Here is a 27,916-nt window from a genome sequence, read left to right as displayed (position 1 = left end):
TTAGGAGTTTACGCAGCTAAAGTGACCAAAGCTTCTAAGCTTAAAAAAATATAAATAACAGCCACAGTCGTGTACAGCCAACTGCAGCCAAGGCAATCGCAATCCAAAGGCTCGCCATCATGGCGACTGTTAAATTTCCGGTTGTTTCTGCGCTCATCGAGTTGACTTTAACGGTGCTGTCCATGTGTCCGCTTTGAGCGCCGTAACGCGTGCTTCTTCGCGCTCCTCGAATGCTCACTTCAACACCAACCTTTACCGCCAACGTTCACTCATGCGCGCCGAGTCTGCGACGACTGCGTAAACGCCTTCCGAAAAGCAGTGTCGTCCCTCTCGGAGGGGGTGTCCCGACACAAGAAACAAAACACGACGTGACGACGGCCGTTTCGTCGAAACAACCGCCTCCTCCCGGGCACCTTCAAAGGGGTTTGTCGACAGCTGTTAATACATGGCACTCAGACTGTGGTCGCGTCGCAGCGTGCTGCCGCTGCGGATGCTGCTGCGGCACGTCCCCGGCGGCGCCGGGAGCTTCGAGGTCGCCTCTCTCGACGTGGTGCCGCCCTGTCCGACGTCGAGCCGCGTGTGGCGCGTCTCTTGTATTTCGACGGGTGCCGGAGGTGATCGCGGTGCCGAGGAGGCGACGACCACCAGGCCCGTATTTCTGCGGTCCAAGAGCCGCGTCCAGAGGACTCGCGACTCCCTGGCCAAGACTGGACGCTCGCTTCGCGCCACGCGCGAGAAAGTGACGGAAAATGTGGAGCAGACCAAGAGGATCGTGACCGAGCGCATGGGGCATCTGGTAGGGGCCTTAAAATAAGAGAGAGCTGAGCTAGTTTGGAGGCATTCATATTAAAGAGACGGGACGGGCAAACGCGGACACGCGAGAGAAATTTAGAACGCCGTTTGTGGTGTCTTGACTTCTTTCTCCTGTCTCATTAGCATATTTCCTTTCGTGCTGCGGTGCTGTATTGTTGTGTGTGTGTGCGTGCGTGGGCGCGCGTGTGCTTATGTGTGTCATTTACTTCCTCTTGCCAGTTTCGGTTATCTCGTATCTTGCTCGTGGCGGGTGGTGCTCACCCCAGAGCGAATGTGTGTGCTGTTGCGACCGCGTTGTTGTGTTTGTTTGCTCATGTATGCCCGGGAAAATCAACGCTTTACGTGACACGCTCGCACACCTTAGCTCTCCGGGACTGTTTGCTTATTTAGATAGTTACGAGTTCGTTTTAATCCAGTGTAATGCAGTCGTCTATACATCTTTGATTTAACGAAGTACGTGACAGTTGATATCGTATCACACAATTTCGGCGCATGGACAGCAGTACGCGTGAAGTGTAAAGATGGTCTAGGCACTCGATTAATTAAGCTGAGATCGCAGAATACACCGCAGGAAGAATATGCAAATACAAACACTGCCGTGCTCACAGAACCTTCAAAGGTATGAATGGCTTGCATTAACATCACTGAACTCACAGTGTTGGTGCACCAGCACGGGTGGCGCAACGTTTGCAATGTCACATTAATATTGTCAAAACGCCACATGCAGGTTCTTTCGATATTCACGCACAGAGGCGTTCCTGCCATGTCGTTATCACATTGAAGCAGATTAACCGCAACTTGTTTGTCATCAAAGCTGCCGTCGTGGAGTACCAGTACGTTCAGAAGCTGCATCCATGACATCATGTGCAAGCTATCTATATTGCCATATGTGTCAAGAAATGAAATTAGGAAAGCGTTGTTAGTACACTCATCGGGTGCAATTATTTCAATGTATAGCATTTATTTCGCATAGTTTTGAGCAGATAGCTGTATTTTGGAAGCTCACGAGAGTGCAACAGTGGCAGTGCCAACCTGCACTGCACTGTTCCAACAGGCTCAATGTCACGCCTACCTGTGGCAGTACATACGAACATGGGGACAACATGACACGCTGAAATATTGAGGGTGCTCCCAAGGTCTGCATCATAGCGACGCTTGTTTCATAACCACGGTCCAGAGAGTGCATAGTGAAGAAAGTCACACTTTGACAGCACGCATTTTGATTGTGAAGCTTCAACTGTATCTGAAAGGAGTGTTTCATCTGACTTCCCTCACCTTTGCCCAAGGCAGTGCTTATTCTAGGCATTCTTTTGCATTGTGCCAGCTGCTTTACACACTGACTTGTGAAAAGTAGGAGCAAAGATCTTGTGGTCTTTTAGTACAAAACTCTAAGCTCACACCTACTTTGCGTACAGAAGTGTCATTTGACTTGAATGCTTGTGGCCGATTTGTCTAGTGAATAGGCTGGTTTGTTCATCCTGTTTTAAGTAATGTTGCAGTGTCCCACTGAACCTCCACAACATACTTATCTCAGTAAGGTGGAACACTGGGTGAGTAGGGATAGCTTCATCGTGGTTACAGCACAGCAGACACAAACAAAAGGCAAAGAAACGGACGCAATATAGTGCAATCAACGGAAGTTTATTGGTTGATACCACACATATATAATGTGCATTAATGTGACCAAACCCCGCCATAGTTGAACCCAACAGATTATCAGCAATTCAAAAAAGTAAAATGCACAGTTAAAAAAGGGAAGAGACGACAAAGCTGATCATTTAGGAAACACTCGGGTAATAAGAAACCCAGGACGAATGTTACACGGCACAATGCAAACAAATTCACTGGCACAAGGCAATACATGATGTTTACCCAAAATCTAGCACGGCAACTTCATTATCAAGTAACAAAGTGGAGAGCTGGCTCACACAATCGGGTCCCTTCTTTCTTATGTAGTATGTGTTCATTAATTCACATAGCTTTTCACGATGTATAAAGAGCACAGTTGTACTATCAAACACCAACACTTCTCTCACACGGCAACATCCCTTGCTTGACAGCAGTATGCTTGAAGTGTAGAGATGGGCTAGGCACTCGATTGATTAAGCTGAGATCATTCGAACGCTTGTCAGTGGGTTTTTTTCGGGTCAATACAATGCCTCCGGTGGGCACGGTCAGCATTGAAACTGGTGAACAGTGGCCTGACACGTGCCGGTAGACAATTCATACGGTTCGCTCCTGTCGTCGCATCGTGTCCACCAAAAAAAATATAGCACACACCTTGTCGCCATGCATGTGCAGACTACTCTCACGAAAAGGGTCCATTGTGAATTACTTTGTTTTTGTCACAATTAATTGGTTGAAATCACCTAATCACACTCAAGCAAGTGCTCGCACCGATATCATCACTTCGCTTGCTCAACAGCAAGTGAAGGAATGGCAGGTAGAGCTGAAATAAGTTTTCTTGCTATGCCTGTAGGTCTATGAGGACAAAAGTCTGTGCTTGAACTGTGCATTCCTTCCTTTGTCCTTGTTTGAAGCAATCAATTTGATGTAACCGGTGTACCTGCTTATGGAAATTGTCTCTCTCATGATGTCAAGGACAACCCTAGATTTGTGTCATGGGTTTTTTTTTTTAAGTTTTCCTTTACTGTCATAGGCAAGTGAAACATGAACCATGCATTACAAACTGAAACACCTTTCATGAGCATTATCTCAAGTCTTTCATCCCATGTCATTAAGCGATCACCAGAGATCGTGTAGAGTTTACACTTAGCGTGGAAGCCAAAGCCTTGTCGATACGACATGTAATCAGTTTTCATGCAAATCCCCGGTCATGTACACTTTGTGGTCAACAGTGAATTATTCACCAGTTCTTATCTTTTAGTACTTGTACACAAATTTCAGAAACCTCGATATACATTTAAGGGGTTTTGGTTGATTCAGTTAAAAGGTCCTAATTGATGGCCACACCTACTAAGAACCAACTGATGCAGGTAACACGTGCCCTGAAGGGAAAAATCCAACCATTTGTAGCACAAGTCCACCGTAGAAATTACACAGATTTTTCACAAAGAAAGCTTCCTAATGGATGATACGTTCTGCTGTGTTTTCTTCAGCTACGGAGCTTTCTTTCGAAGAAACGCGTATGGATTTTCTTTTGTGTATTCATTCTACAAAAGGGTGGATGGCAGTCTTTCTCCTTTCACGAACGTTACTCCATCTTGCAGGTTTCTGCAAAAATTGAGCTGCCAGAAATGCTTGCTGTTCTGCTCACTGATGATGCTCGTATCTTTCTCACTTGCCTTTTTTTTCCATATCATCTCCCGACTTGGGCAAAATTCGGTGGCCGCAGCGCGAGAATGTCATGACCATACCTAACGCCCTCTCCCTGGCACGGCTCTGCTCCAGTCCTCTCCTTGGCTACCTGGTGGTCACTGAGGGCTACACTTCGGCCCTGGTCCTCTTCGCTGCCGCCGGAGTCACCGACGTGGTGAGTGATCCGACCTGGTGTGGTTACAGAACTGCCTTGCTTGGCCTCTTTGCAGTGTCCTCACCCCTGTTGAATAGTTAGCAATTTTTTTTTTTTCTGTGAGTGTAAGTTTATAGATGCAGCTTCTGTTGCCTAAATTGTGTTTTGCCTCTTTTTTTTTGTATGACCGTTAGAAGCCTCATTTTGGGCGAAAATCGTGCGAAAAGCCTTTGTGAGCTGTCCAGCCCTGTAATAAAAATTAAGAATAGTGATAATAAATATATAGTGTGAGCGCAGCCAATCAGTGACTCTTCTTTGTTATTGCGACATATCATCATCATTTGTGCAACTTCCTCATTCGTGTATATCATCATCATTGTAGAACAGCTCGAGCTAGACTCGAATAAAGCGGTTCCTCGTAATAGTGACAAACAATGGTAATGGTATAGTAAAAAAAAACCATGCCTCATTATTACAAGCTGATTTTCTGGCCACCCAAGTATTCCTGTGCACCTCCAAGCATTTCTTTTGGCAGAAGCAGCTTAGCTCGACACAAGCACTGTGCTCATTGACACCTTTTCTCCGCTGCAGCTGTGGGGGCCAGACAGGGGTGTTTTACAACATGAGCATAGTTACTGATATCATAAATGCAAGCACACATGAACGTAGCTTCGTAGAAATTGCTGCTAGGCTAGTTGGTAAGTCGTCATGTGCATGTTAGCACTCCGTCAGTCTTTTCGTCCACTTTACTTTCTGCACATCTATATCACAATTAGTATTACAATGCACCTAAAACAGTACAATTAAGGTCCCCTATGCCTTCCTTGGCTTCATTATCTGCTGGTTTTCACTTAGGCATTGATGGGTAACGCAGAAAACGCCATGAAACACTTATAAGCAGAATTTTTAATCTGTGGTGACTGTGAAGCCACACTAAATAGAGCGCAAAATAGAGTGGGGATGGATAATAATATACATACTCTAATTTTGAGCACTTATTACGGTGCGCATAAAAGCATCAGACTAGGTACAGCGAGCGGAATGACTCCATAATGCAGCATCAAGGCTCTTCCGCTAGGCTGTGCGATATATCAGTCTTTTATGACTTCTAAATGCAATTTAATAGTACGATTCCACTCAAATCGCAGAAAGGACGTTTGAATCTGTCACTATGATTCGCGGTCTTTTAATTTCCATCGGGATCTAATCGTTCTGGCTAGTTGTGGTTCCCTTCTAATACCTGGTCTGTTGCCCTTGTTTATACAACTGTGCAGCTCGATGGCTGGGTGGCAAGGTCGTTCCCCTCGCAGCAAAGCATGCTGGGTACAGTGGTAGACCCACTGGCTGACAAGTGCCTGGTGGCCACACTCTTCCTCAGCCTCACTGTTGCCGGACTCATCCCCGGTGAGCCCCCGTGTCCTACTGTCCGAAGTGTCTTCGATTCCAGCAGCTGCAGTCGACAGCCGTCACATACAATGGACAGGGGTGACCCATCGAAACCACATGGAGTGCTTTTGAATACTGACTGCCTTTTGTGGCTTTAAGTTATACTTACATAGACAGTGTTTATTGCAAGTCATTCGTGCAGTGTCTGCATGAAATGAGCCTTTGTGATTCTCCGTATTATTTGCAATCACGTATACAACAAGCGGGAGAAAAAAAGGAAATCTGTGTTTGCCTGAGGAATCTACAAACATCCCAGAACTGACATTACGAAAAAAACAAACAAATTGATTGCCACCGTTGATTGTCAGTATAAAAGTCCACACATTTTATTCATGTGCGTTACTGATGCCTGGGTACATTATTTTGTGCACTTATTTCATGGGCCCAAACTAGCGATTTGCTTAGGGCCCATATGCTTTTGTCACTCATTTTTGCATGCATGTCTTAAAGTTAATAAGTTGAATTGAAATGAAATTGAATGCGCCATAGTGCATGGCCATCATGCTTCCTCCGTGCTCGCGCACATACTCATTAGCCTTTAGCAACAGTAGTCGTACTGACAGTTGCTCGTGAGTGCAGTAGTCTTGCACAGTGGTGGGGCAACGCGGCTTACGTAGTTTAAGGTAGTATAGCTACATTGTCCTAAGTGAACTGCTATTGGCAGGCATTGCTGAAGTGTGCTGGTTTCTCTCCCTTTAGTATGCACCCATGCACTTGTGATGCAGTTCCCTTGACTGCCCTCATTGTGGCCCGGGACGTCACCCTCGTGGGCTGCGCTGGCTACCTCCGGTTCGCTTCTCTTCCTGCACCTGTGAGTAGTGCATCTAACGTTGAACTGCTACGTGGTGCAACACTGGGGCAACACCAGTGTTGCACTGCTGCAGGATTTTCACTTAATGCTTCCGCCTTAACTGGATTACCCTCTGCTGCAGCCTAATTTCGTTCAGGTTAAAGGGATACTGAACAAAAATAGGAAAAAAATTACAAGAACATTGAAATTCCACTCGGAAGACGTATGTTTCGATAAACAGAGGTCATTTCACATGTTCTCGAACAGTCGGCTGTATTTTTGGAGCATTGTCAGCGTGTTAACGACTGCACGCCAGCGTGCGTGTGCGGGGCTGCGCATAGGCGGCTATGACGCCAAATGTCCCCGCGGCAGATGCAGGTTGCATGTTTTTCTGCTTAGAGGCACAGAAGCTTGGGTGAGTTTGTAAGACATGATGGAATAACTTCACTGTGCTGAAAAACGAGGACAGAGCGAAAAAAGCAGACAACACGAGCTCTGACTTGAAACTGAATTTATTACAAAAAAAAAGCAGAAAAGGAAGAAACCACATTAGATGGCGCACACTTGTGCAGATGGCTCCAAATTCTGGTGTCATACCACAGTGACATTAATTTTTGAGCCGTGTGTGCACGTGCGCTGTCAAATGTGGTTTTCTTCTTTTCCGCTGTTTTCTTGTGATAAATTCAGTTTCAAGTCGGCGCTCGTGTTATCTTCCTCTGTCCTCGTTTTTCAGCACAGTGAAGTTATTCCATCACATTTTTCTGTCCTGTTACTTCTCTTTCTCAACCTCTCCTTTACATTCCGCTCTCCCCCTTCCACAATGCTGCTGAGATGTGCCTCCCACTTTAGGGTCTTTAGCCCACCCAGGAGCATTGCTCGCTGCCAGTGCCGATCGTACTGGTTCTAGCAACCATCCGAGAGCAGAGCTGATTGAGAGACGTTGGTGATGGCTGGCAAGGTTGGCACGCCAGTTTCCGGGGACATTAAATGTCACCCAATGTCACCTCTAGTTCACGGCACGGCTACTTGACTCGGCAGTTTGCGAAAAATGCATGAAATTAATTGTTTTCCGCTAGTTTCTGCCTGAAATGAAGGTTGCCTCGATTGATTCCAGCACCCAATCTTTCAACTTGGCTGAAAATCTCTGCAGCACAAATTTTGTTCACTATCCCTTTAAGTAACATTTGTGGGCAGGCTAGTTAGTGATGCATAGTTAATGGGTTCATAGACTCAAAAGTAAACCGTTAGTTGAGGTCAGCACTGATCTGTGTCTTCTTTGTGTCTTGTTACATTTGTGCTGTTATACCTATGAGCTATCCCTTTAAGACTATTGCCGTAAACTTCAATTGCCAGTCACTGCCATTGCCTGCAATTTTCTTTGTCCTCATTTCTAGCCTGTTTCCTCGTAAAATGTGTACCAGCTGTCCCAATCTTATACTTTGTATGAAGCTGTTTACGTTTGTTCCTGTGTTGAGTTAAAAGTATTTGGTTGTGCATTCCTCTGATTGCATGGAGGTCTGATCTTGGAGTGTGCAACTAGAGTGAAGAAAGCAACACATAGTCTTCTCTTTGCAGAAAACATTTCTGAGGTTTTTCGACGTTAGCTTGGCGACCGTCAAGTTCTCGCCTACAAGCATCAGCAAGGTAAGCCGGGAATATTTCCAAGCTGTTTTCAAGTGAGCTCTGAAACTTGACTGTGTGTTTAATGTGAAGCATTTTTTTTTCACTCATTCCAGGCAAATTGCGGTAGGTAGTTTTGTTTTGTGTCGCATCGTTTGGTGGCTCCTAAATGAAATATGAAAATTCGAGTACAATTCAGCAGGATCTGGCCATCGTCTAACACAACAAAAACCTGATGATGTAAGCATGGCCGCAATTGCGTGCATACTTTTTTACTTTTCCTGCCAACACCAACCAGTGCTTTCAGATGACTTGTGCAACGCCTGTGTCGTGCTTCATTTAGCAATCCATTCTAAACACGGACACAAGAAGTTGATAGTCGGTGTTTGTGGTGTCTTGACCTCTTTCTTGTGACTGTGTTTGCATGCCTTGTCTTTTAGAATGAATACTTACCAACCAGCTCAGCTCTCTGTTATTATAAGCTTCATTCAGAGAGTTGCTTATATAAGCGAAAGAATGTCAGTTCTTCCCATTCCTTCTTTACATCAAGAGGCATCCTGTGTTTGACTGTGCTGTTTTTGGGATCAGTTCTGTTCATGGTGGTACAGCTTGTAACTCACTGGTGGTACAGCTGCGCCATTTGCGCCTTGCATCTTGCAAGGCAAATACATCTTGCACTAACTGCGCCAAAGTTCTTTTTCGCCTGCTTAAACGGCAGTGGAGTGGTTCTGGCCCAAAGTATTGCTGGTTTGGCACCAAAATCACACAGCGTTTCTGTATTGCCACAGAACCCATTTCCTCTCTTTCCACCGATGCACTTTTCTTCGTTATAGTCGACCTAACCAAAATATATGTGTGTGATCCGTTATGGACGGTTCTGCATGTTGTCTGTAGTCTGGCAGCTCATTGCTCCTGATGGGCAACTGGCGATAATGCGTGGACAAGTGATTTTTTTTGCTGAGCCACGCGGCTATACCATTTCAAGAACTGCATGCTGTAAACAGAAATACGCTGTAAAGGGCGTCTTTATGCATAATAATAATACTAACAATAATTTCTGGGTTTTTACAAGCCAGAAACATGAGGCGACTTAACGCAAATGAAAATTGAGACGTGCAATAGTTTTATATTTTGCAGATTAGAAAGAAGTGTGCCATGTCAACCGCGCTCTGCAATCACTGTACCGGTCGTAACGCAAAGCCTATTTGCTTGAGCATACGTCAGACACTAAGTGTTGCCGCTACCGCTGGCACGCGTCAAAGCGTTTGTTGCGCGTCCTCATTGTGAAACCAACATAATGCGGTGGCAAACCAGTGTGCATAGACAATGAGCCTACGGATAGTCACTCGCTGTGAGTCACAAATAATGCGTGATTGTGCTCACATGTTCATTATAAAATGCCTGACCAGTTGCTCTCAGCATGCAAAACTTCCGAACTGATTCCCACCAATTCACTTGTTACAAACTACGCTTGCGAGCATGCTAAGTGCAGCCACCATGTGTCCGCAATGGCGCAGTGATGAGTGGAGGACTGCTGTTGCGGCTGCCGCCTGAGTTGCTCACTGCTCACAAGATACATAAGTGCTGATGCCGCTTCCGGTGGCTTTGTTAAATTCAAAGTGTGATGCAAAATTATGTCTCTGAAGTAATAAACTGTGCAAAATTAGTGGGAAATTGATGGCGTGTAGTCGACTTAGTTCTCAGCAGAATTGTAATAAGTTATCTCGCGAAACTCAATTCAGTTTGCGAATCCCCTGCCAGCGTCGAATCCAATGGGCGGTAATGAGAAACCGTATGCATCATGTGCTCCTTGTCACTGTTGCTTCACCACAATGCACATCTTGTGTGTGCCAGTGAAGCCTGCATGTGACATTATTTTGTGTAAACAGCGTGACTGCAGGAGTGCTGGGAGGATTTCTTTCACTGGGAGTGGGGGGGTGAAAAGGGGGGGTTAGAGCACTGCACGAGCTCGGGCCTACCCGAAAACCCAGGCCTGGCCTGGCCTGGCCGGGTAAAGTAGTTTTCTTGGCGGGCCCGGGCTGGGCTCGGGCCTGAAGTTCCGGGCTTGGGGTAGGGCCCGGGTTTGAGGTGGCGGGCTCGGGTCAGGCCGGGCTTGGACTTTGGTCAGTTCTTAAGATTCTTCCACATATGTTGTGCATACATTTATGTTCCACATATTGTATCTCGAAAAAATGCTTTCTTTTATGTGGGGAGAACTAACTAAGTGCAGACCACTTATAACGTAACCGCATATAGTGCAGGACCGGTTATAATGCGGTCTTTTTCGACTCCCGTTTACCCTCCCATAGAACAGCATGTATACGCATACCGCTTATTGTGCAGCCCCCCAAGATGAAATACCGTTTATAATGCGGTTGCGGGAAAATATTTCTGACTAACGCGGTAACGAGTGCGGTTCTCAAAGGAGGTACGCCGCTGGGGAGGGAGCGACGAGGTCGTTACGAAGGGCGAGGGCACGCGCAGTGAACGAACGAGGGGCGGAGGGAGGAAAAAGACCGCGGCAGCGCTGTGCGGGCTCGCCGAGTGGGGAAGGATGGTGGTCGCCTAGGCGACGGAGTAGCCTTTGCACCGGCGGCGGCAAGGCTCCGCGGCCGCTTGCCGGCAGCGCGTTCCGCGTGGAACATACGATCGCGTCCTCATCAAGTGCGCTTTAAAGTAAGTTTCCTGTCGGGAAAAGCGTCGTCGTTATCACACTTGCTACAGATATCGCGTTTGCTACCTCGTCCGCAAATTGAAAAGTTTTGCGGCTTCATGACGCGAGCTTTCGCCTTTTCTGCCAGTGCGCGGACTTAAACGAGCTTGGCGGGCTTTTGTCGCCGTTGATCTCCCGGCCGCGAACACAAACTTCGTATCACGCGCGCTGTTCTTGGGTTAGTGCTTGAGTGCGATCTTTTCGAAGTCCGATCTTCATGTTGTCTTAGACAAACTTCCCGCGACAACATGCTGAACCGCAGGCTAGGCCTAATCAGCGTTGGTTGCTTTTCGGTAGCGGTCGCGGGTGATAAAAGTTGCGGTTTGGTGCGGAATCAACGAAACTTTTTGCGATGGCTGCACTTGAAGGGAAGGGAATCATATCGTTAATGAAAACGAGGACATGGTTGGCACATGCAACTCTCGAATGGTGGTTCCGGATTCGATTGCAATGTCTTGGACATCGCGTGCGCGCCCGTGAAATCGAACGATCGGTACCTCGGTACCGCTCAGCACGTGAAATTTCGGTCGCGATTCGACATGGTTTCTGTGTAATGCGCATACCTCGAGGTGGCCTGAAACGTAGTCGGCGAATTTCCGCGATGGCACATTGTTTTGTTTGCTTTTTTCCCCCGTGTTCATTTCGTTGGCAATGCGGGTCTTTGGCGGTTAATTTTTGAACATTCGGAGATTTAAGTGGTTGTAAGCGCCCCAAATCGCATAGGTCGATTATCGGACACGCGAGGCTACATGCTCAACACGTTTTGCGCAAGTGCAGCCTTTGAAGAAGGTTGTTTTGGTTATAGTGCGGTACCGCTTATAGTGCGGATATTCGCGACTCCGGCGACTTACGTTATAAGCGGTCTATACTTATATGGAGAAGTTTTATGAGGGAGGAGTACTGAACTTTTTTTGCTTCTTGCGGCTACTTGATTGACTAGGCACTTATATAGTTGACATCTCACTATTCTGTGCTTTATTAATTGCACTTGCTTTTATTTCATACCCGGAATGTTATTTCATAATCGCAGTAATAAATGTAATATAATAAATTGATATCATAAATTTATATCTATGACTTATCATCCGAAGAGCAATCACAGAGCTCCAAAGCAGGGTAACGTTCTTGAAAGTTCCCACAGTCCACTAAAATCTAGTGCTCTGCGCAGAGTCTAGTTACATAGAATCACAATAAAGACATGTTCTTTTTCCGTGGCTCCGTCACAGCTCCCAGTGTTCATGTGACGTGACATGGACATGCACAGCCTGCTTTGTGTGGCCATATGGTTAATGTCTGTGCTTTCATCGTGTTCCTCTGTATGGTTGCAAGAGCTGCATGATATGGTCACAACAGCGTTGAATGTGCAGGAATAGCATATATCCATTAAACAAGGTGTGGGGCAAAGTATATTCGCTTGACGAAATATCTGGCGTGAAAAAAAACGCCAGGCCTGTGCGGAAAGCGCAGCACAGTCACAGCGAAAGCTGGAAGAGCGGCATTTCTACAGCCCATTCTAAACTCTCTTGGAGCTACTAATTGGCTAATCTCAATCCATGATGGCGTCTACATCAAATTCACCGGAAGGAATTTTACAATGGAACTGCCGCGGTATTGCCGGAAAAGTGGGAGAGCTACGACAGCGTCTCAGATATGGGAAGCTGCGTGCATGGGCTCTACTTCTTCAGGAATCTAATGGCCTGCCACCCATACCAGGTTATGTGGCGTACTCTTCGCCTTCAATGTTGGATCGCCGGTGTTCAACGCCGGATGTTCCCCCTGGAAAGGTTGCAGTTTATGTGCGATCCATTCTTCATCAGACTCATGTGGACCTTTCGCGATGGTGTACTTTGTGGCAGGAAGTCGTGGCTGTTTTAGTTCGTCTCCAACGCACTGACGTTATCATTGTTTCGTTCTACGCCCGTCCATACTGTGGTCGTGCGGCTCGGATGTCTCACTTAAGGCGACAGCATCCTGGATGCCCCATAATGGTAGCAGGCGATTTTAACGTGTCTCACACAACATGGGGTTATGCTTATTGCAGTGCGCGTGGCGTAAGTGTGCTGGATACATTTACGGACGCACACTTTACGCTTCTTAATGATGTGTCAGTGGCCACTCGTCGCCATGATCACCCTCGCGCGTTGCCTCATTCACCGGACTTATCTTGGTGGCTAGGCGGTACTGCGGTCTCCTGGGCAATTGAACCTGACTATTGGGGTAGCGACCACCACCCAATTCACCTCGGTTTACATTCGGGAGGAACTGGCCGCCTTCGCCGGCCTTGTCGAGTGGTGGATTGGGATCAGTACAGGGTAGTTTCAGAAAACACTATCTCTCGCTCTCTTTCGGATCCTTCAGATTGTTTAAGTGCGGCACTAGCTCAAGCAACACGTGTGTCATGGGTGGCTGAATCGCGACCTGCTCCAGATTTGCAGCTTCTGCGTCTATGGGCCTCGCGCCGTCAAGCAGAAGTAGCGTCAAAACGTGACCCTACAGCAAGTGCCATTCGGTTGGAAGCCCAACGCCTTCAAGCAGCAGCTCGCCGCCACGAACGCCGCCTGGAACGCGGCCGTTGGATGGACTGGTGCTCCTCACTTGGGCCTTCGGCGTCCAATGCCTCTATATGGCGCACCTTCCGAGCCATGGAACGCGGTCGGCGGCCTCCTGACCCCGCAGCCTGCGCCCTGTTAGCCTCTGGCCAGACTCCAGCAGCATTCGCCGATATCGTCGCCCACACATTCTTTCCTGCGTTAGACATGGCACCGCCTCCATTCACTGCTCAGAACTGCTTGCCAGCATATGCAGGTACGCTTCCTACGCTCGCCGATATAGAGGGCATACAGGCTGACTTCACTATGGCCGAATTCTTATCAGCAATAGACCAATCAAAACCGAGCAAAGCACCCGGGCCGGATGGCATACCTTATGAACTTTACAAAACACTGAAGGCAAGGTTCTACATGTCCTGTTAGAGGCCATAAACAAAGCTTGGTCTACATCAGCCATTCCTGACTCTTGGCGGCATGCAGAAATGGTTCCCATTCCCAAACCAGGAAAGCCTCCAGGAAATATCGCACACATGCGCCCGATAGCTCTCACTTCAACATTGGGTAAACTGACAGAGCGTATGCTAGCGACACGCATCACGTGGTGGCTCGAGAGATACTCCTGGTATCACCCCGGCCAAATTGGGTTCCGTCCGCATCTGGGCACTGAGGATGGCCTCGCTTACCTCTCATCCATGGTTCTTGTTGGAGGTCGCTCTCGACGGATTTGCACCATTCTGTCTATGGACATTCGCAAAGCATATGATCATGTGAGCAATGATGCTATTGTGGAAATTCTTCACTGGCTCCAATTCCCCAGTCGAGTCTGCGCGTTTGTGAAAGCCTTTCTCCGCGATCGCAGCTTTTCCATTCGCCTAGCAGGTCAACAAGTTGGACGGTTTGTTTCCAATAGAGGTGTCCCACAGGGATCTGTGCTAGCACCAGTTCTTTTTAACGTGGCCCTCCTCCCACTGGGATGGAAGCTGGCGCTAATACACCACGCAAAATACATCATGTATGCAGATGACATCACCCTTTGGTCAGTGCACCCTGAAATCAGCTGTCAAGAACAAGCTTTGCAAGAGGCCCTCGACATAACTCATAACTGGTGCATGCAGATTGGGCTAGAAATCTCCAAAGAAAAAACGAAGTTTATGTCGGTTGCGAACAAGTATGGACGTCGTATACTGGGAGTTCGGCCTCTGCAGTTAATTTTGGATCAGCAGCCACTACATGAAACTTCGAATCTCCGTGTGCTTGGCCTGGAAATTCACGCCACCGGATCTGCAGGACCTTGGGTCAAAAGTGCCAAACAGCAGGCATCAGAAACTATCCATCTTATACGACGGATTGCGAAGAAATCTGGTGGCGCTAACTCCAACATGGCTCGCCTCCTTGTCCGTTCGATATTGCAACCGAGGCTCGTCTACCGCGCCCAGTTTCATCACCTCACGCTGGCAGAGTGGGCACGTCTAGAGGCGATTAACCACGAAGCCATGCGGGCCATAACTGGACTGCCACGTATCACTCCGTTAACAGTACTGCAGCAGGAGTCCCAACTAAATGCCATTGACGAGTTAGTACACCAGCGTCGCTGTGCGCGCAACCTCAAGCCATCAACGTTCTGTTCGGTTGCTGCATTGGCGCGGTACATGGGCCAAGAAGTTCACCATTCCCCTTCAGAGACGAGCATTATTGCCCCGTGGAACAAAATGCAACTCACTGAAAACAAACCTCTTGGTCGCCTTTACAACCCGGTTCCACGCCAGGCGAACGCCCAAGTTTCCCGTTTGCTTCGTGCCGATCACCAAGATACCGCCACTCTCGTCGCCTATACTGATGCCAGTGTGAGTGGCACCACCATTCACACCGCTCTTGTATGTCCATCAATACCAGAGGCTTGCCAGACATGCTCGTATTTTGCGGATCCCCACCGGCTCACCTTGCTGAGCTGGCTGCCATACGTGACGGATTGGCAGCACTGATACCTTTTCTTATACCTGACAGATGCTCTCAGCTCCTCATTCGTACGGACTCGACGCAAGCTATCCACAATATACGACGAGTGTATCGGTCTACGTCACTCTCGGATAGTATTCATCATCTTGCTGCCTCCGCATCTGTGCGGATACGTGTTCAGTGGGTGCCTCGGGCCGCTTTGCCGGACCTTGTCAAAGCTGATTTGGCAACCCACCCACAAGTCACACCGCACCCACTACCGCATTTTCCTGAGGATGCTCAAGGACAGATGCTACGGGAAAAAGAAAGCCTCCGACGTACCACACGAGCTCTTATACCTCCGTGTGGGTCAGACCTCCCTGGTGGTTTAACCCGCCGAGAGGAGGTTACATTGCGGAGGCTTCGTGTTGGGGTTGCACTTACCCCTTCCGTGACCACCCTTTGGGCACAAATGTACCGCGGCCCGTATGGTACATCGTGCCCATTTTGCGACGCTCCAATCAGCGATGTAACTGTCACACACCTATTGTGGACATGCACGGGTCTACAATTAAGCCGTCGTCGTCACCTACGTGCAACAGGCCTCAGGCCTAGCCGACCACCTGACCTTGACTGCTGGATTAGTGGACCTCACCACCGCTCGTTACTGGACTTCATACACGAAGCAAATTTATATGTGTATTTCTGAATAAATATTATGCCTAAGGGCAGACTTTCGAAAAAAAAAAAAAAAAAAAATACAAGTACACTAGCAAGGTACCCACTACGCCATAAATCACAATTTTTGTGAAGTTGGGAAGCACCTACTAAGCCATTATTTGTCATTCTGCGGAGAAGCGAGGTACCAGCTACACGTCTGTAAGGCATTATGTGCACTTTGGTCACGCGACGAATGATGACGATGAAGAATTATGGCTCAGCCCTTTGTAGTGGGTTGAAAGCTTTAAACGGTCCACCAGTTATGTAATTTGCATTGGGTGACGCCTGGTCACTATTTCCCTCTCCCGCCATGCTGTATAACATACGTTGACGTGGGAGAGAGAGGGGGGGGGACAAATAACTTTATTGAGACCCCGAGGAAATGAATCATGCGCTTATGGGCTTCCTTGGCAACCAATACAAGTGCACTTGCAAGGAACCCACTGCGCTATCAATCATTGTAATTTTTGAGAAGTTGGGAAGCAGGCACTGTGCCAGTTTTCGTCATTTTACGGAGAGCCGTGGCACCTGCTGAACGCATGTAAGGCATTATGCGCACTTTGCTGATGCTGTGCTTGATGACGATGAAGAATTATGGTGGAGCCCTTTGTAATGGGTTGGAAGCATTCAACAACTGACTCGTTGCGCAATTCGCATTGTGTGACGCCTGGTTACAGCATTCGCGTTGTGTGACGCTTGGTGTTTATTTTACTCTTCTACCACGCTATATTGCAAATGTTAATGCAGTTCCTTCCCGACATGAAGCCTGTATAGGACTTTTTTGCAAAGCAGTTTCAAGCACCGGCATGGCTCAGAGGTTGAATACTGGGCTCCCACGCAGAGGGCCCAGGTTCGAACCTCGTTCCATCCTGGAACTTTTTTCTTATTTCGTTTTTTTTTTCTTATTTCGAGCGATACTGGTTACGGACCCCGGCGGCGGCGGCGGACAACTACGGCGCCAAAAACGGCCGTGGAAATGATCTCATAACAGCTTTCGCTGTAAAAAGACAGTTATGAATTCCATGCCGGGTGATGTCTCCTTACCTCAAACCATGTGCATACAATGAGTAAGCGTCCAGATGCTTATTTGCGCCTTTATCACCGAACTGGAACGAACCCCGAAAACAGATCGAAATCTCTGCGTCCACCTTCTGCCAGACCTACCCGCATAGTCCAATCGCCAACTTCTACCGGTACAACATCATTAGCATGCCATACGCCATTAAATAATATGGGAAAAGAGGAGCTCAGTACAAACCTTGTATAACATGCACTGCTCAGACCTGCAATGAGAAGTTCTCAAAGAGGAGTTTTATGGATTATATTGAAGAGTAGGTACGACGTTTGGGTACAAGAGAAATGAAGGGATGAGCTGATACCTGATCTAACAGAGCACGGCGTGCTTACAGCCGGAATCTCTTCATAATTTGACTTTCTGCACAATAAAATGTGAAGAAATCAACTCTATACAGTCGCACAAACAAGTTATTTCATGTTTGAAAAAAGCGCGAAAAAAAACACTACACACCGGCACGAAGGAGACGGGACGACTTGCTCCTTCATGCCTGGGTGTTGTGGGTTTTTTTTTGCGCTTTTTCAAACGGTGAATTTAAACCAACTCGCCCAGCTGTCCCTGTTATTTCATTTCATTTATTCATACCCTTAAAGCCAAAGGCATTGCAGAGGGGAGTGAGTAAAAAGAAAACAAGTAAAAGCAAACAAGAAACACAGCAAACAATAAATATGTAAAGAAACAAGTTCTTCGGCCCTATAGACTGTATATACCAGCAGTGGTGTGAAATATGTGGAAATAAAGCCATAGCAAATAGATTTTTTCGTCCTTTCGGCTGTTTCTACATATTTTGAAAAGTACACATTGTTCACAGAGTTCTTTATAATTTTTAATCTAGGTTAGCGTATATACAACAAAGGTAATAAAATTGGCTTTTTTCCTGCATTTCTCTTGAATTAGTTTGAATTATCACAGTTTGAGTTATTTAGAGTCTGCTGTATTTAAGTGCAGAATATGAGCAGCATTTTTTCTGCTTAGTAATGCAGTGGAAAATAATGATGGATCTCTTGAGTCAGCAGCATTAGACCAATATTGAAGCAGCATTATGGTGTAACAGCATTACCATGCTGTTACGACAAATTGCGGAACTGTGCGTCCTTTCGATTCCGCTTATGTCTGGTCTCAGTCGCGTTCTCTTGTGTGCAGGCAAACACTGCCGTGCAGCTGGGACTAGTGGCGGCCACGCTAGCTGCCCCCGTGTTTGGTTTTGTGGATCACAGTGCCTTGCATGCCTTCTGGTGAGTGGGCTCTTAATTGCCTCACAGACTTTCCACAGTTCTCTACTGGTCACTAAACTTGTATAAACAAGCTCGGTACTCTTACACCACATGCCCTAGCTGGAATGTGGTGTTGTTCTGCGGGTGTTTAGCCAACTTGCATGTGTATTCTTAGTGAGCTGTGTTAGCTTTATTCTGCACGCACAGTTGGTCTCTGGTCCTGTGGTTCTCTCTTTTTTTTCTATTTTACTCCTGCTATGTTGACTTCTACAGGAATCATATAGTTAGCCCAAAGGCCAAGTTCTGTTAAATTTCATTCTACAATGAAATGCCAGCTTGACATTGACTCATTTGTGAATGTTCAACACATCATGGCTTTTGTTCAGAGAGTTAAGGGGGGACGTGGCAATGAAAACTATCTTTGTTATTTATGGAGATAAAGTGACGAAATTTGGCATGCAGATGTGATATGTTGTGCTGATATCACAACTGAAATCAGTTTTGAGCTGTCTGTTGTAGTTCTTGAGTTAAAATGCTTGATAGACTCTTATTGTCATCCCAAAATTAATTAATGAATTAGACACAAGTTCGTCAATATTTTTGAATAAGGATATTCACAAGGGCCCATTCTATGCTGTAAAGCTATTGGTTTATTTTTAATATTCAAATAAGCACACACAAAAGTTTTTGAAATTTCTCGTACATATTGTCTTACTAATAACTTTTACAAAACGCCAATTATAAAAATCTGTATGATGTGCAGACAAATATGGACAGCTTTACGGCACTCACCAATGTCTCAGGATCAAAGCGCAGTAAGCGGAATGGTTATATCATTATTTGTAGTGAAATGGCACAGGGATGACTGACAGCAACTGCTCAAAAAATGAAAGCTGAGAAAATGGAGCTCAAAGAAAATGGAGCTAAAGCTAAGAAAATGGAGCTCGGGAGGAAGCTGGTTTTATTTTTCATTGGAAAAATGCAGCTCTGCGGCTATCTCGAGCTCTATCTGTCCTCTTTATGATGACGCCAATACGATGGCACTGTGTCAAGGGAAAACTGCAGATTTGCATTTTTCTAAAGCCCAATATTCTCACAGTTTTTGATGACAGCACACTAGTAAAACGCTCTTTTTTTTCAACTTCTACTGCTTATATTGGTCTGATATTTTACCATGACGTCAAATATGGTCTCATGATTGCAGAAAAAATTAATTGAAAAATTGAACATTTTGACCAAATTTAACATCCCCATCGCCACGTCCCCCTTAAGAACATTTGTTCTTGTTTTACTTAATACAGTTGCTGTGATGGGCTGATTTACTTGCAGGCTAACATCTCTGGGGATAGCATTACAAATTCCTATCTGTCTCTATATCGGATTTACTTAAGTCTTGCTCTCAGGCACTTAAAAGTATGACATAGTAAAAACAACATGCGGCACTATAAAAATAATTTCATATTTGACATCAGCACACAAATGTACGTAGACTCGCAAGTTTTATAAAAATAGATTAATAAAAAAAAATGCTTTAAAGCGCATTCTAGCCCCTTACACAGGTTAGCCAGCCACCACTTCTTTTGATGTTAGCACTGTTACATGATGCATTAAACTCTCAGAGTCAGTGAGCCATCAAAAGATGGCATTTCTCTAGCCCCACTTTTGTACTCACCAGGAGAGTGCTTTCGAAATAGCTCAAAGCTGTTGGTGATCGTCCTTGTTCTCCTTGCAGGTATCTGACAGCGAGCACGACATTGCTGTCAGGCTTAACGTACCTGTTTACAAAGGATGCTTACCAGTTCATCAGGAAGGACAAGTCTTAGCCGATACATGTGCGGAAGTTGCGTGAGGAGCATCTATATTGTGGCAGTTCTCGACTGCATCCAGTTTGGACAACTAGTACCCGATTGTTTTTTGTTATAGTTGAACTGTTTTTATTGTGTTGAAGCGGGTGTGCGAATTGTTGTTTCTTTTACAATTGAAAGGGTCATTTTTTTGGTTGATACGTTTGATGGACTTTGAAAGGTACGCACATTCTTGGAAGACAGTCATGCGTTTTGTTTGTTTCTCTGCATGTGGCCAAATTTAGTCAGTATCACAGGTGGCTTTCATGCAGAAGCTTGTTAAGTTTGACGAAGTCATCTCAATAAGCTATCTTGCTGGTGTCTAATGAACATGGAGCTCAGTCGCAACGACGATTATGATAGCTTTCTATTTCCGATGGACGTCTCGCGTCGATGTAAAACAGCTGCTTCGCCCTGAGGCTACTATTATCCCGAGAAAGGTGTGGCCTTATCTGGCTGGCATATCCCTGACAGTGCACCGAAAACAATATGTGCAGGGGAGGGGTGGGGGTTGCGTCTGATGTGCTAGTCACTGGTTGGGGTTGAGATGTCAAAGTGTGCTGCTGTTTTCAGATAAGATATCGCGCTGGTGTTATGATTACAGCTGTCATTAGACAGTGATGAGGAGGATGTGTGATGGCTGTGTTGGTGTAGCTGTACTGGCTCACATATGCTGCGCTGTGTTGGATAAAAAAGAGTTTTATCCACGCGTCTGTACTGTGATGCTACACAAAGAAAACTTGCAGGGGTTTCCGAGAAATTGATGCATCTCAGTTGAAGTGAGAAAGGCGCATTGTGCTGCCCCGAGGATCGAACCCGGGACCTATGCCTCCCTGGCTTCCTGGTTAGTTCAGATGGTGTAATCGCTCTCCTGACTGTACTAAAAAGACAATGTTCTCCAGTTTGATCCTTGGTCCAGTAGAAAGCTTCTTTTTTTTTTCAACTGTGAAGCTTTCTTCTTGAGAAACTAATATGGATTGCTTTTACAGCTTCGTGCTACAGCTGATTGGACGATCGCCTTTTTTTATCAAACAGTTAAAACAGCTGCACCAGTCGCGTGTGTTCATAAATGGTCTTGATGCGCTTTGGATCTGCAACCACTGGCTGCAGGAAGTCTAGTTTGTTCAGTCGTAGATATGGTCAAAATGGAGGTTGCAAGTTCTTTTTATGCCTTGTGCCTCATTGCTACGTATAATCTGTATGTGCATATGGAGTCAAATGGAGAGTAGGGGGTGAGCACTGCTCTGGATTTTTCTTGCAGCAATGAAAAGCATCTTGTTTTTCATTTATTGGGCCTCGTGTATATGGGCCTCGTAAACCTCCGGAGTGCTTCGTTTGTAAAATAACAGGATGGATAGGTGAGCTAGCTGGCGCTACTTTTCTTTTTTGTTCAGAAAACTTAGAGCTCACATGAAAAGACACTGACCGAAGAATCCATAGTCACTGGTGTGTGTTTCTGTCTTCATCCAGTGTCTATTTGCACTCGAGGTTTTGTAAAAAAATGTTTGCATAGTTGTCTGACATACTGAAATTGTCGCTGCTTTTTCGATGTCATGGCGAAGCGTTTGTGCTGAGTGTAAGGTTCATGTTGAGGTTCATCTTGGTCACTCTTTTTCCGCGGGGCTTTTGTTGTTTTGTCGAGAGAAAGAGAGAAAAGCTTTGTGTGAGAACAGGTTTCTTCTGCATCGGTGGGAGCTCTTAGTTCAGAGCCCCGTTGGCTTGCACAACTTAGTGTGCTCGCTGGATCGGCCATCACTGCTCTCAGCGCAGTCTCCCAGGAGGAAGGTGAGGGCAACAAAGTAGAGGTGTAACCTGGATATTTATAGGTGCAGTGACACACAGCAGGGTTCACTTCACAGAAAGATATTGTGAAAGGTCTATAAAAACTGAAGGCTCAAAAGACGGGGGTTTTCTCATACGAAGTGCCCAACATTGCACTTCGTATGAGAAAACCGAGGTACTATATGGGAGCTCCTTTCCTGGTGCGACGTACAATCAACTTCAGGTGCGGATCGGTAATCGGTACGTTCCAAAAGATTAGCTGTTAGCAGAAGAACACACTTTAAGACCAGGTGCTTTCATTTTAAGACCGGCTTGATATTACTACTGACTAATAAATTTTCATGATCTCTGTTTGTAATATGCACTTACCTTGTATGATTGATGTACACTGGGCGTCAAATGAAACCCCAACAGCGGCAAGCCTTCGCAGTGCTATAGTGCGCACCGTCCTGTAATCACCATTGACAGGCACGGGCATCCGGTTTGACCACACTGCGTATATGCAGGCCTGTCCATGGTGATGACAGGACGGCGCGCACTATACCATTGCGAAGGCTTGCCGCTGTTCGGGTTTCATTTGACGCCGATAGTACATGTCTTGCAAAGGCATTCTTTGCATCGTTCTCTTGAAGTGCAAGCTTTATAGCATAGCATATCAACATTACATGTGACACACTACACTCCACAGTCATAGGTTAGAAGTTGCCATAGGAAGTTACTGCATAACAAAGCAGTTTCTGCCAGAAATAATTGTCTCTTTGGCTACACAAAGCATTTAAAGAAAATACATTATGGCAGATAAAAGCCCATTGAAATTGCAAAAAAATCATTACTTTTCATAAATAACTTTGCTGGCGGTACACTGTTCTCCATTCGTGGAAGGAAACATTCACGAACAAACAGATTAGCTGCAATCAGCTTATTGCTTTGGGTACAGTACGGATGGAACAGGTGGAGCATGTGAAAGAACAAGAAGGACAAAGGACGTGGTGTTATACTGGCTTTGATGGTTTGTTGCACATTATGTATAACTTTGTTCTATTCTGTACTAAGGCATCATAGTTTCTCAGGCACAAAGCCGTTTGTTTTTCAAGGTTTGCCTGACTTAAATGTAGTGAATGATTATGGTGACGATTGCACAGACACTTATGATTGTTCTTGTCCCAGTGAGCATTCTAACGGAACAATAAGAGATGGGACAAAGCCTCCATGAGTTTGTCGTGTGCTGGTGCTGGTGCTCAGCACAATAAATTCAAAGAGGGGAGGGGGGGGTGGATCAAGACATCTGGATCCACACCCCCCTTGTATACACACATGGCTTCTGTTTCTGGCTTCATAGTGGCCATCCCTCTTTCTTTCCTTTTTCTTAGACATATAATCCTTTCCTCTGCACTCCCCAGTTTAATCTATCATGTACCTATCCCCCACTCCTCCAACCAATCTCATTGAGGAGGACTGATGTTCATTTCTTCTTCATAATCTAAGCTTTCATAATCTAATCACTTAAGCCTTAAAGGCCCCCTAAACCAGCTCCAATATTCTTTTAACATTTCAAGTAAATGTGTGCATTGAGTTCAGAATGCCGTCACGATGAGCAGTGCCAAATGTGGCAGCGCTTTGAGCCGCGAGCACACCACAAATTCCAAATAACAGTCCCTTGCCCTCTCCTGGCCTTTTGGTAATCCCCAGAGTTGGCCGCGACGTCGCCATTCGTGTCTGCTCATGCCATCTGCGAAAAGAACCTGTTTGTCTGCGTGCAGGTATGCGTGCTCACCGCTCTTCCCCTTCACACGGCGAGGAGGAGCACTTGGTCAGGAGAAGAGACGAGCCGATGAACGTAGTTTAGCGAAGGAAAGAGCGGGGGTCACTTTTGGGCCATCAAACGCGTGTAACTCCGCTATTACGGCACCGTTTCGAAAAATTCTTGCGGCTGAGTGTTTGTTGAAGACTCGTGCACAACTGCAACACCACAACTAAATTTCGACCTCTGGTTGGATGAGGGGCCCTTTAATTGATCTTGGAATTAGGTAGAACACAAAGTAGCGCTTCTTCATTTAGGAAGGGCGAGCAAGATACACTTGTACTTGCACCTTTGTATACTGTGCCAGCATTTTCAGCCTTGGCTCATGCTATGTGAAACAGCCTGTGCTCACAGAAGAGTGTCTACTCCTAGCTCAATTTTATTTCAGGAGACCTGATGCTGTTTCAGATTCTCAAAAAATGTTTATTTATGAACACAAGCGACTGTGTTAGTGAGGTGTGTATGCTATGCTATAATAGCACAGTATGGGTATTGTTGACGAAGTTGACCACATTGCTTTTGTGAGCAAGTGCATAAATTTTTTTATAACATCGCAAATAAGTGGCATGGCATGTTCGAACATTGCCCAAAACAAGTGGAACATATCTTTGAAGTAGTGTGCTTTGAAATATGTCTTTCATCAGTACGAACACATTTTTTAAATTTCGCTTGTAGCGGTATGTGCCCCTTTGGTGGAGAGCCGCAGTTGATTTTTAAATCTGAGGAGTCTCTTTGGAAGTGGTCATAATCAATGAATACAATGCAGCCTTTTACTCAGGAACTGGTTATGGTGTGCGTATAGTAATTTAAACTGCAAATAAAATGTTCCTTGCTGTGATTTATTTAGATACAGTTAGGAAATTTACTATTCAAAATTTTCAAATATTCCTGATTCCACTTTCCATTTTAAAACACTTTGGAACATAAAGGGAGATAGACCAGTGCAACTATTTAGTGACTATTTCATATGGTTTTGCTGCAAAAGAACCATCGTTGTTTGACAAAAGCATCTGTTTCTGATCCAGTTGTTGGTGTTCACATTGTTTTTGGTATTCATTTCGATTGAAAAATTTGCACACTATTTGAACGCCCTTACCAGTTGTAATAGCTTTTTACGATGCTTCTCGTTTCACAACATTGTTATGGATCAAACAAACAAAAAAGAACATTTCTGTTCAGGCCACACAAAGATATAGGCGTGAAGTCTAACGGACTAACGCACCTTGTGTGGCATGTTACGTACCTTTAAAACAAGAATGCAGAATTTATATACCTGTGAATCAAAGACACCAACATGTTGAAGTTATAAGCTGCTTTTTAAACAGTCTAAGTTTTAGGCATATGTGTTTTGCTGGACTCTTTGTGAGGCTGTTGGTGTTCTAGTGTAAGCAAGGCTGTTGTACTCAGTGAATTTGATGATGAAGCAGTTTTCAGAATTGTGCACGTCCTTAAAGGCTAGCAGCAGCGAAATTTTGACCTGCCTGAAGTGTAGTGGCAGGTAGTGCTGATTTGGAGCAGCCTTTGTGCAAAATGTTGTTTTATATATACTCATGGTACATCACAGACAGCTTACAAAAATCCACTTTTGATAATAGCACTGGGAAATAAAAGATACCATCATTAACTCTTGCTGGAACTGACTGAACATAAATAAGCAGCATTGCTTTCTGTCAGTGACCACCTTGGTACGGTCATACTGCTGACCATGGGCGGCTGCAGTGGGGTGCAAAGAGGCAGGGCCGTACCCAGGAATTTTTTTCGGGGGGTGTTTGTTTGCAAAAAGGCTAATTTTGGCAACTGGTGGTCGCTGTGACGGTGTGCAACTATTTTAGTGTCACCCGAAAAGTTAAAGCACGAAAAAATTTCGGGGGGGAGGGGTGTCAGAACCCCCTCAACCCCCCCTTAGTTACAATCCTGCAAAGGGGGCACTTTCCACTTCGCCCGCTGCCGCACTGCAATGCGAGCTTGCGCTCGTGAAGACAAAATCCTGCCAACACCCATGCTGCTAACCACCACTGGCATATAATGCTTGCTTAAGCTGTAAAGCTTAAGCAATTATGAAAAACAAATTAGCCTTGCAACATCAGCATAATTGTGTGAATCATGTGTGCACCAATTTATAACTAATTGAGCCAAAGCACACCTTTGCTGCTGTTGGCCTTAAGGCTGTGCAAGGTACAGTAAATGGATTGTTCTTGTACAAATAGCCGATTGTCTCGAAAGATGTTGTAGCTGGTGCTCATGAGTGTTTTTTCCCCCCATGCCATTTATGTTGTTGTAGTTATGTATTACCAATGCCCAAGTGTCTGTTGGAGTAGTCCATTGGTAAATTTGTAAATATACTCGACTTTTCGTAGTTTTATAAGACTGAAAAAAAAAAGTGTTGCATTTGAAACAGTGTAGATAGCACGATGTTTTCGAAGTAATGCTATACAGTGATCAGAAAATTTTCTAAGAAGGCAGGCGAACATACTCAATTTTCCCGCAGGTAATATATAGAAAATAATTATTCAGCGGAATTGAAGGTTTTATAGTCCGTACAACTTCAAAAGGCAGTGGCGTTTCCGTCGCAAAAGCAGATTTGCACGAGCCTGCACCAATGGGCGTGCGCTCTAGACTGACGTCGTAAGACACGGTTGGTGACTTCTCCATCAGAGAACATTGCCGAGTACATGAGCGGGAACGTTTCTTTAGTCGCGGAGGCAATCACCTGCCGTGCTTCAGTTATCTAGTTGAGGCCTCTCTCCTGCCTTACGAAGCTGTATGCGATTAGTCAGGTGGTTAGCCGCCTTTTGCTTCAATTTTTTCGCTTGGTAGCATGTATCGTCAAAATGGATTTCTTTATAATAACACAGTAGTTGTCTTACACCTTGAAGATCAGCTGTGCAACTTTGCATGTATAGTGTGGTGCACTAATCTTCGACAGCCGCGCACACAGAAAAAAAGAAAGAAAAACAAACAGGGTGATCATTTATTTGGGGACATCATTTATTTCATGTTGTTCCATGCGACTACAACAATTCCAGGCAAAAACCAGCATATGAGAATTTTATTTCAGCGCTTTGCTGAAGAGTATTCGAAACACTCACAGATAACTGCACTGTTGATGAAAATGTGAGGTGTTTGTGAGATTTTATTGGCAGTTAAGTCGTAATGTTCACGAAGCTCTGTCACGTTTTTTCTGTAAATATGTTTCCTCATTGAAAGCATTGAACACAAAGTGCATAATATTTGTGCAAGCCATAGCTATGTTGGCGGAGCCTCCTAAACTGGAATAAGAACACACTGTGAATAAAATGTCCAGCCTGCCTCCGATTTCAGTACTGTTTCTTTCCCCTTATTCTACACCACTAGCAACTACAGCCATCTATATGTGACGCCATCAGCACAAGTCCCCGCATGGTATTTCTTGGCAGGGCTCTGGTTTTGGCATACCCTGTGCGGTAATCCGTAGCTATGACAATCCACTTGTTACGAGTTGTAGACTTTGAAATGGTCCCAATAAGTCCATCCCAATCTGCTGGTACGGTTGATGGGATGACTCGATCAGCTGTAGAGATCTCGCTGGCCTTGCTGGCAGTGCCTTACGTAGCCGACACTCTCGGCATGTCTTCATGTAATGAGCAATGTCGGCGGTAATGCGCTGCCGGTAGTACTTTTCTTGTATCCTCGAAAACGTGTGGAAAAAAAGCAAAGTGTACAGTCATTGGGTCATCATGCATAGCATCCAGAAACTCTTACCGCTTTGCTGAAGGTACAGTAAGATAATTTTTTTTGCTTGGACTGACGAGAAGGTTTCTTTAGGGGAACTTCGTTTCATAAGCAAAACAGTGCCAATCCTCGTTACTTTAGGTGGTCTTGCATTCTAAGTATTCCACCAGACTTCTCAGTTATGGGTCAGTTTGCTGCTGTTCATTGAAGTCATCGGTAGTTCAAAAGAGCGTCTTCGTCCTGGTCTTGTGCCGGCAGACCTATGGGGGCACTGGACAAGCAGTCAAATTAGAGCGTTTTCGTCCGGACTTGTAAACCACAGTGATGTCGAATTCCCGAAGTCTGAGGTTCCATCGTGCGAGGTGGCCTGACGGGGCCTTCAAGATGGCTATCCAATAAAAAGTGTGGCGGTCGCTCACGACATTGAAGGG

General features: G+C 45.6%; 1 protein-coding gene across 1 annotated transcript; it reads left to right on the top strand.

Annotated features, from left to right (window-relative positions):
- Positions 1-121: 121 nt before the first annotated feature.
- LOC119374123 (probable cardiolipin synthase (CMP-forming)) lies at positions 122-27,084 on the top strand. The gene is made up of 7 exons (XM_037644189.2): positions 122-796; positions 4,169-4,306; positions 5,560-5,689; positions 6,457-6,542; positions 8,097-8,165; positions 18,277-18,368; positions 20,080-27,084. Exons 1-7 carry the CDS (start codon positions 446-448, stop codon positions 20,168-20,170), a joined length of 957 nt encoding a protein of 318 aa, XP_037500117.1. The 5' UTR covers positions 122-445; the 3' UTR covers positions 20,171-27,084.
- Positions 27,085-27,916: the final 832 nt, after the last annotated feature.

The sequence above is a fragment of the Rhipicephalus sanguineus genome, chromosome 11, assembly GCF_013339695.2.
Source record: "Rhipicephalus sanguineus isolate Rsan-2018 chromosome 11, BIME_Rsan_1.4, whole genome shotgun sequence".
Classification (NCBI taxonomy): Eukaryota; Metazoa; Arthropoda; class Arachnida; order Ixodida; family Ixodidae; genus Rhipicephalus; species Rhipicephalus sanguineus.
This window is presented reverse-complemented; position numbering and strand designations above follow the sequence as displayed.